Below are 12,315 nucleotides of genomic sequence, written 5' to 3'. Positions count from 1 at the left end.
GGGGTCGCCTCATTGCACTCACTCTCGATCCCTCCTCCACCTGCCTAGTTTTCCATTTTCCATCTCTTTCCCAATTGGGTCAACTATTGGAAAAGCATTTCGATCGCAAAAAGTTCACTCTCATGGCCCGCAGAAATGTGTCAAGCCGCTGGCGCCTTGGGGTCTTTTTAAAGTATTTCCATTTTTTTCCTCTTCTCAGTCTTAGTTTGCCATGCAAATTAAACTTAATACGACGTAGCAAGACTCAAAAGGTGCAACCAGTTTCAAATGGCTCACAACGCATTGGCCAGGTAGAAAAAAAAAAAAAAAACATTGACCGCGGACAACGTCATGTTACGGCAGCAGAATCATTTACACCTGTTGCCGGCCAGGGAGTTTGAGAGTAGGACGCGGTGGCAGTACTTCCACGAAGCCTGTGCTATCCGCTCCCAGGGATTAACGTGCATTTGGGACTTTAATCGCAAATCAGATTTTCACGGCTTTGATGGGAAGATCGAGAGAGGCATCCACACATAAATGGGACACGCTCCATTTTCCACACTCATCTTTGTCAAGTGGCACTTGCATGTCGCGGGAATACAGCCTGAAAGAGATACTCAGTGTTAATCGATGGAAAATTCTATAGTTGAGTTGTAAAATCTAGAAATATGCTTTAAATTTACTTACCAATATCTTTGGTTCCCTCGTATGAAGTGATATCTCTAGCTACTAACTAGTACTCAGTAATCTAGGGGCTACTTTTCATATAAAATATATCAGTTAACACTTTACTTCTACCTGGACTATGGTAAATGATCTCACGTTAGGCCTTTTGCCGGCCTCATGGAACTGGCTCAAGTCTTTGATTAGACTAGTTTTTAATTTTTATGCTGTGTTTAAATATTTTGTGCCACACCTATTCCAACGACAACGACAACGACAACGACAGCAAAGGCAGCCAGAATGCTTCGTGTGCACTTGTTTCGAGCAGCTGGAAGCCAAATTTAACGATGACATAAATACTGTAGATAACGAGCAGCAGGTGAGCCCGAGCGAATTTCCCTCAAATGGTTTGCAAAAAAAGAATGCTGGAGTAAAAATATTATCAAGTTAAGTAAGTGAGTGCTTAGATCTTAGTTTAGGGTGCAGTGAAAAATCATTTATAACTTATTTACATTATCAAAATATGTAAAATGCATTTGATTTGTACCAAAAAATAACAAACTATTTAAACAAAAAGCTACAAATATTTGTACATGCATCTACAACTCGAATGCATAAATATCTTTTGCTCAACAAAGCTCGAAGCGATCTGCCTTGCTGCACCTTCTTTTTAGTTTTCTTTAATTTTTTTTTTTATTGCAAAGCCCAGAAAGTGCACTGCCCATATTGGTAACATGCCGTAGTTTGTTCAACATCATTTTACCTGGCCAGAAGCTGTTGCTCATGTTCAGGCTCTTGCTGTTGTTGTTGTCGCGGTAACTAGAGCAATAATCATGCAAAGCACAGTTACTAAATGAAGTCGCGCATAAAAAGCAGCAGCATAAAAATATCGTAATGAAAGAAAAAATAAATATAGTTGAGAGAGAGAGAGAAAAAAAAAAGGAAAACGAAATTAATAAGAGAAACGAAGTAATTGCCAGTCAGGCTAGATGAAAGAAAGAATTTCTTTGCAAATTATATTTTACGATTTCAGTGAAAATGCCCAAGAATTAAGAGTTTGGATCTGGCACCGTTTTAATCATGGGTTGCATGCAGCACCAGCAGCGGAACCTGTTGCAGTTGCCGGCACACTCGAGTGAGCAGTTGATCGAGATTCGCATGTGAATATATATTCCTCAGGCACTGTGGCTTTTTGGGTGGTTGTTCTGGCTCAAAGTGAGGGCTAAGATGTATTTGCAATTAGAATCGATTCCTATTCGTTTTTCACGCTTGACTTTTATCTAAAACAAATTTGAACGTCAGACTGCGTTAACGAGAATTTGATTTATCACATTTCTCTCTATAATTCGAAATTGCAATCGAAAGAATTGAGTGGAAAAAGATCATAATGAAATTTTTATTTTATTTCGCACTGTCGCCGGCAGTCAACAGTGTTATATGAAGATTTATGGCAACCAATTGACCCAAGTCCCGCCAAGGTGCTGGCCCAAGAAGCTGTCAATTGGCCGCGGAGGGAGCTGGCAGCAAATTGAAATTGAGTTCCAACGGCAGAGGAAAGACTCCGCCGGACAGTGACTTGGGGCCAGCATTATTTGATGAATTGTTATTTATAAAAAAATTAAATTTCAAGGATTTGTGGATTTTCTAAAGAAAGACAAACAAATATTATATTTTGCTTATAAAATATTATAACACTTATTTAGACGCTGCCTTTGGTCATATAGCTAATTAATCTTTATCTAATCTATAAATATATATATAATTTCTTAAGTTTTCTTTTCTTAAAACTGCCATTTCAAGTGCCATCTAATTACATTTCCCGTTTAGCTTATAGTCTTGCCACGTCTCAACCCAAATTCAAAACAAATTTGATTAATTTGACTTTAATTTCACTTGCTCACCCAGCAACGGCGGCACCTTTCAAAAAACCGTACAGAAAAAGGGATCAGAGATGATGGGAGAGGAGGAGGCATAGCCATCGACTTCCAAGAGCTTCGAGGGTAATTAGAGTAGAGCTGCGGGTAAGCGCCTTAGCTTGTATTATACCTATACCTATACCTATAGTTATAGTTATTGCTCCGGCTGCAGTCGCTGCACATTTTCGCCCGGCAATTAAGGCGGCAATGAGTGCATACAGACGAGACAAGTGGGGACACTGAGAGAAACCTGTGGGAAAATTAATATAAATTATTTAATACAAAGCAAGACCCACAGCTTCAGAGCTACTTAATTAGCTTGGAAATACTTATTTTTCTGCTAGCTTAAACTTTAAAGGAACCCACCACATTTCTCCCAGTGTAGAAGACAGCAACAGACTTTCGTGCAGGACTGTTAGAGAGACTGATGTTGCAGCCGCCCGTCCGCTTCTAACGAGCGAAAGTGTTGTAAAATATTTTGTTCGCTTTTTGCTCCGCCGCTCGACAACGTTTATGCTCGAAGCACATATTTCTCCAGTGATTTTATTGTTTTCCATTTCGATTTCTTTAATTGCATTTTTAGTTGTTTGTTGTGGGCTTGGTCGCGCTCCAATTTGTTGACAAATAATTTTTGTGCACGATGCGTCACAGTTGATTGAGTGACTCGCGCAGGTGGGGCATCTAGGGGGCAGGGCAGGTGGCAAAGAGGCTGGAAAAGCCGCTTTCGTGCTGCTTAGGTATTTAATTAATTTCAATTTTTCTCCTCTGCCTGCTGGGAAGTGTGGAAATGTACGGTCCAATGCAATCTCTAAAGCCAGCTGAAAATCGTTTTGTCCACAGTCTGTGGTAACAAAAATGCAATCGCAAGAAAAAAACAACCATTACTTTCATTTTCCCAATGGTAACAACTAAAAAAGAAAAATCCAGTGCACGCGAATAGCAATTTTATAGCCGAGGAAAATTAACATTGTCTCTGGCAGATAGATGCGATTTATGAAAAATGCCATCAAGGGTTTTTTGCAAACTAAAAATAATTGCTTTATAATTACAAGTCGGTCTGCTAAAAAAAAGAGTGCCTTATTAAGCGAAGAATTAATTAAATTTTTGCACAATATGAAACTTGATAATTACAATGGAAGACGTGAGCACTTGTGATAAAGATGAGGTTTTTGACTTAGACTGTATTTGCATAAATCAAATTGTAATATATTTAAAAATTGTTTTTTAAAAATATATATTGTATATACAATAGATTTTATAAGCCCTTGAACTAGGAAATATATTTAGTAAATAAAAAATATAATAATTATTATATTTATACCCCATTAATCGCAGCACACATCAAAAAATTTGCATAGTTTCTCTGGTCTGTCACATTTTTCATTGCTCCCGGCTAAAAAACAAATCGAATTTCCAATTCCCAACACGATCAGGCTCAAAGACCTCAAAAACAACAACAGCAACAAGAACAACAACAGCAACAACCTAAAAAATGGCAATTTGTGGGCCCATTACAAGAGCATTAAGCCTAAGAAAGAAAAAAAAAAGTGGGCAAAATGGAATAAAATTGACAACACCGAACCCAGATTGCAGCTCTTTTAATAGACTAAAAACCGAGGTGCGGCCACCTCTTAGCTTCCCCCCCGCTGCACTTTCCCTTCCCTCGAGTTCCTCCACCCAAAAACTGAATACGCACTGGCATGTGGCCAAAGTCGGGCTGGCTCTCACTCATATACGCATCGAAAATTGGGTGCGTTTATGCAAAAAAGAGACAAGTCGATGTGGTTGCGAGCCCCCGTTTCCAAAAAAAAAGGAAAAAAACACACTCCCGCCGCCTCTGTAAATGTAAAAAATAAAAGAAAAACAACAAAGACTACATGGCTTTATTCTGTGCACACAAAGTATAAGTTAAGTTTAAAATTCTTACGTTTTCTTAATTTTAAAATAAATTTTTCTGATTGATAATTAAATTTATTTTATGTTAATTAGTAGGGTTTTTATTCATTTGAAGTTTGAATGATTTTTAATAATGTTTTTTCTGAATTAAAATCTAAAATTTTTCAAATAATCTTATGAAGTTCCCTCAGTGTAGGTGAAATTGATTGGCGCACGCCTCGGGCATATTTTCATGCGTTTATTATAGCCATGTTCGCTTTTTTAGACGCCGCCGTCGAATCGTTTCCAGCCATCAGTCGTCTGTCCGTTTGTCTATCCAACCAACTGCCACTGGGCTGGCTGCATTTGAAACATGTTTAAAATTTATGATTAACACACGTGCATTGAAATGTTTTTGTTAATTCTATGCCATAAGCCATAAGGCAGCCAAAGATTTCTATTTGTTTATGTGAATAAATTTGATGTGAGTATTTATAGTTCTTATGTTGAAAGAAACGCAAGAACCTTTAAACGTCAGTTTGAAGTTGGACCACGTAGAGATTATCATAAGCATGCCTATTTATATTTCTAGTGTTTAGAGGAGGGAGAGGTACCTCACTATCTCTCTCATAATTATAATTACTATCAATTATACATCTATAAACATAAAATTAGAATTAAAAAGCCCGAGTCCGAGTCCGAGTAAGGCGATTATTGGAAACTATGAACATAGCTTTGGGTGCAGCTCACAACTTGGGCTTGGCTGACAAGTGTGGACAGTCCGGGCCTAATCTCCCAGCTCCGATCGCAGTGTTAGGATATTTTCCATCACTCCCATGCCATTTTTCCCCTTAAAGCGATGACAGGCCAAAGTCAAAAGCCCAGGTGTGAGAGTGCACGGCTAATTAAAGAGCGCGTTTTTTTCACATCAATGTCCGACTTGGACCGTAAATGTCATCAACGTCAGCGTCACCATCAAAATTTCACCAAGCCAATCCAACGAATGTCCATCAAACACAAATTGCACCTCACTCGACTTGCATATTTTTTTTGTTTCATTTTTTTTTCAGATGTTATGACAGGTTGCAGCCGTTGTAAAAATATAACTCTCACCCGTACGACATTCATACAAGTCCTATTTGGTTTGTTATATAGCAAACATTTTCGGTGGGCTGGCATTTTTTTTGGCGCACGTCTGCCCGAAAAAAGCCCAACGGCAGCGGCCAAGAAGCCAAAAACGTCCAGAGACTGGGGCTACTGCTACTTACACTTCTCACTACTCCACTTCCACTTGACTCCCACTCGAGAAAGCACAGGAAATACAGTGGTGTGGGTTGCTTTTAAGTGAAACTAAAAAATTATGTTATAATATAATTTTTGCTTTAAATTATAAAAGCATATAAAGAACATACTTATTATGATTTTTGTATATTTCTTTAAATTTTATTAATAGATTTATGATTTAAGAAACCAAAAAAGAACCGGGTTCTTTGTAATGTTAGCTCTCATATTGACATAATAGAAAACCTTATTTTCTTAACCAAAACTATTTTTTTAAGATTTATATTTATAAAATATCCTCTGAGCTTTAAAATTCTCCTTCAAGTCGTTGATCAATTCCTTTATTCATAGTTTATGATCCACTGTACTCTCAAGGCGTATAATTTTTGCCACCTCATTCAGTCAACCAGTCCGTCATTCATTCATTTGGCACGTCTTCGTTCGTGATAGGAGGCAAGACTGTAAGTGAAGTGAGAGGGGTGGTGCGGGTGAAATAGAGTGGTTTGACCGGCAGTGCATTCATCATATAATCGAATATTCATATTCAGGTGGGGTTCTTCTTTGATAGGCGCTTGCCATTTGCTGTCATGTGAAATTTCGCCAGGCATTTGGCCAACTTTTTTCTTTGTAATCTATTTTTCTTGCTGTTTTGGACAAGTGAAATGAAATGTAACACTAGTTTACAAGGCAATGGGGGAAAGTCTTCATTGGATTGAAAAGTATTTAACAAATAATATTAATAAATATTTAAAATAAATTTCTAAATAATTACTAAGAAAATATTGGCTTGCATGGGTGCTTTTCTTCAGAAGATTTCACTTGTAAGGCAGTGCAATTTCTCTTTTTCTATTAATTGTTTTCATTTATTTATTGTAAGACATTTGTGGAACGAATGGATTCAATCTAAAAATTAAGCTAAATTTGATCAAAACTTACAAGAGGAAATGGAGAGAGTAAGAATCGCCATGTTTTCAAATTATTTTCTAGTTATTTTAGTAATATTTAAAAAATTATAAATATTTATTTTCCAAATAAACTTAAAAATACAAATTGCCTTTATAAATTTATGCCTTGGCAAACCCCTCAGGAAAATTTCCACATACTCAAAACGTCAGTTTCATTTTCAACCATAACTTTGGGTCCCTGCCCTCCACATAGTAATTGCATTTTGTGTTTTTTTTTTTTAGGTTTTGTAACACTCCCAAGCTATCAATTGTCCTATTAAGTTGAGTTTTTGTCTACCTCTCTGGAAGTTTGCCCTTTTGCCACTTGTTTCGCAATCGAAAATGAGTTGTTAGAGCTGAAATTACCATGGACAACACAACCCAACACACACGTGGTGTCCGTTGGCCATTGCACTTTGTCGATGGAGTGATGGAAGACAACAAAAAAAGTGATGTTGCCTCATGCCGAAAATGTTGTAAAAGTGAAAATCATAAATGGTTAATTGTGTTCAAATGCAGGAGAAAAAGAGCACCTCAGTTCAAAGGCCAAAGTGGACGCGGGGAATAAAGATGTAAGATCTTTATAGTAAAGATCTCTATAGTAAATATAAATTATATTATATTATATTTTCTATACCCACTTCCCTATATTTTGTTTATTGATCACTTTATTTTTTTGTGAGTGAATACCAAATGCATTTCCCAACGACCAAAAAACCTATTTCAATTAAATACGCATATCAAATGCATTTTTATGGCCGCCAGACTCTTACTTTGCCTTTCGGTTTCGGGATTTTAAAATCTACAAGAGCATAATTTAATTTGTTTTACTGCTTTTGCGTTTATCGATTTCTTGTGCAACTTTATGGCGGCTTTCAATTTGTTTTATGCTCACTCCTGCTTTTGCATCCGTGACTCAGCAACAACAACAACATGGCCAAATAGCTGAGCCGCCAACAGGAAAGAAACAAAAAAAAAAAACTCGTCACCGAATCAAAGTCTTCCTCGAGTCTACACAGAGATGGGATATCCCGCTGTGTTCTGCTTATTATATGATTTATCTGCATGCGGCTCTCGACTCGCTGCTGCAGAGGATGCACTTCACTTCGAGTTAAAAAGAGAGTGGGTCAAGTGCAGTCAAAAGTGAAATTAATATTTGCTCGCCCTTGCAAACTCAAATTGGAAATACAAGTGGGCATACCCGATATAAGGGGGCATGTAGGCAGATGTTTAATAAATATTAAAGCTGCTGTATAAAATATAGAAACAATATAACTGTTTTTAGATTATTTATAGTTGAGGCTTCAATTTAAGAATACATTTTTGTGTATATTTTAAAATAGTTAAACAGTATTATTCCCTCTTAACTTTAACTTATTTCTACATCAAATATGATTAGGAAATTCAACATTTTATGATAAAAACATATGTTTGCTTTTTCAAATCATAATTAATTTCAGTTTTCTTACTTTTATGGTTGGTTCCTGGTTTTATTTTAATTTTCATAGTTGTCTGACCAGCAGGTGCACCGAATCAGTGTTGGCAAAAACCCACGCCATGCGTTCATACACTAAGAAAAATTGTCATAATTATAAGGACAACAAAATTTACTTAATAAAATCACTATTACTAAAACCTGATTATTAAAATGTATTTTCCTAGCTTAAATTCCAATTTGTAATAGTTTATAAAAATGCTCCCCTAAATTTCCCTCAGTGTACTGAGGAAAACTAACTCTGAAATCTCAAATGGGCGTCAAAGTTGCGTGTTGGCTCAGCATCAGGCTTTTGTTCAAAGAAAAAAATAAAACAAAAAATTCGATTCGGTTCCCCCGCTTGTGACCAAAAAAAAAAATAAATTAATTGAAATAAAATTCATTAAAAGCGCTGCATTGACAAATAAATCATTGTTCGTTCGAATGTCATGTCAAATAAATCATAAGACACGGCAGGACTGAGCGAGCAGCAAATGGGAAACTCGGAAAATGGGAAACTCCTCGCCACCACCACCTATGCTGCACTCTGCGTGCCAAGTTGTGCTGATGAAGAGTTAACTGTAAATTATGTTGTCGCACTCGGCTGGCAAAAAAAAAATCAACAAAATAATAATGAAAACTGTTGAGAAGAAATGTATATTTTTTCTTCTACTTTCCCAAAAAAAGAGCGAACGAAAAGCATTGCATATATCAAAAGGAAAACGAGCGAAAAGCAACGAAAAATAAAACTACTCGAAACAGATAACAAGTATACGCAATGTTGGTCGGTAGACGGCCCCACGAAACCAACCGATTCCGCTTGGCATATGTCATGGCTGTGACGTGTTTCCCTCCCCAATTTTCAATTTTCCTTTTTCCTTGTTAATGAAACGCGATTTCCTAGCTGCCTGTTGCCGCCGCTGACGTCTGTGGTTGCTGCAACTGCTGCCGTTGTTGGTTGTTATTATTCACGCGCTTAGAGTCAATTATCAAGCCACGAAGGAAAAAAAATACGAACAAGTTAACGGACTTTGAATGCTCTTGAATATAAATATTATTTACTTTATTTAATATAGTTAAGATAATGTTAATAAAATCAGAAATATTGTAAAGTTTAATACTGCGAAATTAAGAAAATCAAAGCTGTCATCTTCCAAAATGAATTAGTTTCCCTTACCTTAAATTCTTATCCCCAAAAGTGTTTTTCTGTAACTCGATATAAAAACGTATTTGCAACACTATTTCCTTCCTCTCAAAATCTAAAACTGAAACACTTGCCGTGGAGGGTACAAAATGAACCATAAAAAAGAGCAGGAAAACAAAGTGCCAGCAGACTTTTCGCAAAAATTTCACTTTCACAAAAAGGTCTATGGACGATTGGTCCCCTCCTGCCGACACAACACACACCCCTCCCCTCCCGCGGTCCACACCCTGCGCCTGGCGTGAGTCCGCGAATCGCTGCCAAATTGGTACCAGTACCAACCAAAGACTGTCAGACGTCGATTTGCGGCATTTTTCGTTGGTTTTTATATTTTTTTCTTCGTGTTTTTCTTATTGTTTGTATGGCATAAAAATTGTGTGCAGGTGGTTTCCGTGAGGCTTCGATTCGAGCTGGACTTAGGCTCGGTTTAGCTTCGGTCAGTTATGGGCACCTATTCGCAGTCTCGACGCCCCAAAAAATAAGTTACAAGCTAAAATATTTGCATATATTAAGTTTTTTAAGCTAGCTGAATGTTATAAGGAAGGTATAATAATTTTAGGAAATGCTTTGATTAAATATAGATAAAAAGGAAAGCCTATTTAATAGGGATGCAATTTATGTTTTTATTTAACCGGAAAATATATAAACATTTTTATTGGAATGTTTATTATGTTTTTTATCTAAGAAAGTCTTTCCTTATTTTATTGTAAATAAAGTATTTTTAAACTACCAAATTGTGTCTAAAATATCGCAGATTAAAGTCGCCCTAAATTTTTCATAAATCAAAAAATCTAATTTAAGAACCAACCCCTTCTTTTCCATGTATTTCAAACTTTTTCCCTGCTTAGTCTTGCCTAAAATTTGGTGGCAAGTTTAGCATAAATCATGTCATTTATAGGGATATTTTAGGAATTCTTAATACCGAGACATAAAAAACTTGCTACTTGAAATGGGAAACATTTCATGCCGTGAGATTTGGGGTGTTCTTTAAAGACTTTATCAAAAAATGTATTTTATACCATTTTTTCTTCTTCTATTAATACATTCCATCCTTAAATATTTGCAAGCTATTTAAAAACTAGAATAAATTAATTAATAAATTCAAAATAAAATTTAAATTACATTTTATATATAATAGAAAATCCTCAAAGATATAAAATTGTTTAAATTCCATAAACATCCCCAAACACATGCTCAAAAAAATTGCCTTAAATTTTTCCCATGCTTGCGCTTTTCTTCATATGGAAAATTATCTTGGCAAAAAGTGAAAGTGTTTGCAGCTGCAATGAATTTAATATGTACCAGCGCCCGACATCATAAGCACCACTTAGACCTCGCCCAAGCGCCACCCCTTCAGCTCCACCAACAACACCGCTCCAAATTGCCAATGAATGGGAGCCTTACTTTCTGTCAAAAGGGCTCAAAGTGAGGATAATTTTGTTTCGGGTTTCGAAGCATTTTCCTTTGAGAAAATGCCCAAAACTGACTGTGGAAAGCGCCAGCCCACGCGCAGATTTTCATCCAAGCTGGCGGAGGTGAGGAGTTGTCGGCTCAGATTGCCTCAAGTTCAGTGCTTTGATTTTCAATTCGGTTCACGATTTGCATGGCTAGACGAGATACTTATTAACCCAAGTGCTACGCCAAGAAGCGTGATCCATGTTTTTTGGTCACACACCCCGAAGGCGGTATCGGTTGCACTTGCTGCTGCTGAAGCCGGGGTCTCTTGTTGCATGTTTCTAGTCTAATGGGTAAGTGCACCGGACTAATTGCCCCTAAATCAGTCCAGGGAAACATGTATGAATAATAATATAATTTTATTTTGAACGGAAGGTGTCATAAAGCTACAAAAATGGTTCATCGAAAGAGGTGAGTTTTCTCAATAAAAATCTATATTTTCATCCTTGATTTTCATTACTCAGAATGGTTTATAAATTATGATGAAATAATTTTCTTTACTTATTTTTTGACTTACCTGAATCCTTGCTTAATTTAATCACTGCTAGACTTTACCGTTTACATTTCAAACTCATTTAAAAAAGGACCCCCGAAATTATTTAGGGAAATAGGTTTTTCCTCTTCATTGTTTGAATTTGAATTCATTTTGAGTGCCGGCAGTGGGACGAGCTTTAAGGGGGACAACTCATTTCGTGACTCGATTGACATTTGAATGAGAGTGGAAAATGTGGAAAACGAGCGGTGGCGGTGGCGGTGGCTAGCTTGGCACACACACACCAAGTGTGTCCTCTCCTCTCTCTCGCGCCATCGATGAAATCGATATGCGGTAATGCATTTTTTAGCTATGCAGGTATTACAACAACAAAAACAGCAACAGCAGCAACAGCAGCAGAGACAGCAACAATGGCCACAAAAAGAAGCCATTATCATGCAATGTTTTGTTGCAAGGCAGCTGGCAAATGCAACAGTTGCAACAACAGCCAGCAGAACCGAAGGCGATCGAAGCATTTTCGGCAATTGCACAAGACCCAGCCGGATTCGAAGCCGAATCACAAATTCGAAATCAACTAATTACCGTAAATGCCAGACACAGTAGTAGCCTTGGTGGTCAATGAACTCGCCGGTTCTTAGGCTATGTTACTCTCCCTTTCTGTAAATGAATTGTAAATTGAGGGTACACTGGGTGTAAAAATGAAAGGCTCGCTTGATAAAAAGGATGCCTACTTCAAACGATTAAAGGAAAATATTGCATTCTTTTATTTTATTACAATTTTATACATTTGTAATTAATAAACACTTAATTTTCGTTGGCAGAATACGCTCAAAAATGTATTACAAAATAAAAAATAAATTTTTAAAATTTGTTGACTTATATAGAAGTAGTATTTAAGGCATTTTCCAACTTTTAATCATGTCAAGTAGTTTTTTGGAAACTACCTCTGCTCCCCCTTCGTGGTTAAGGGCATCAGCGCCACACATTAGTCTTCCCAAGATGACGCCATGAAGCACATTATGTTCATTATATGG

The 12,315-nt window shown here is 36.9% G+C and overlaps 1 protein-coding gene across 2 annotated transcripts in view; it reads left to right on the top strand.

Annotated features, from left to right (window-relative positions):
• Window positions 1–784: 784 nt before the first annotated feature.
• osp (myosin phosphatase Rho interacting protein outspread) overlaps window positions 785–12,315 on the top strand; it is a 92,096-nt gene continuing 80,565 nt past the window's right edge. For both annotated transcript variants that reach the window (XM_070283948.1, XM_070283934.1), the window contains exon 1: window positions 785–1,021. In XM_070283948.1, coding sequence (XP_070140049.1) covers window positions 785–1,021 — 237 coding nt within the window. The remainder of the gene's footprint in view (window positions 1,022–12,315) is intronic.

This window comes from Drosophila kikkawai, chromosome 2L (genome assembly GCF_030179895.1).
Source record: "Drosophila kikkawai strain 14028-0561.14 chromosome 2L, DkikHiC1v2, whole genome shotgun sequence".
In the NCBI taxonomy this organism is placed as follows: domain Eukaryota; kingdom Metazoa; phylum Arthropoda; class Insecta; order Diptera; family Drosophilidae; genus Drosophila; species Drosophila kikkawai.
The sequence above is the reverse complement of the archived record's forward strand: the minus strand, read 5'-3'. Positions and strand labels throughout refer to the sequence as shown.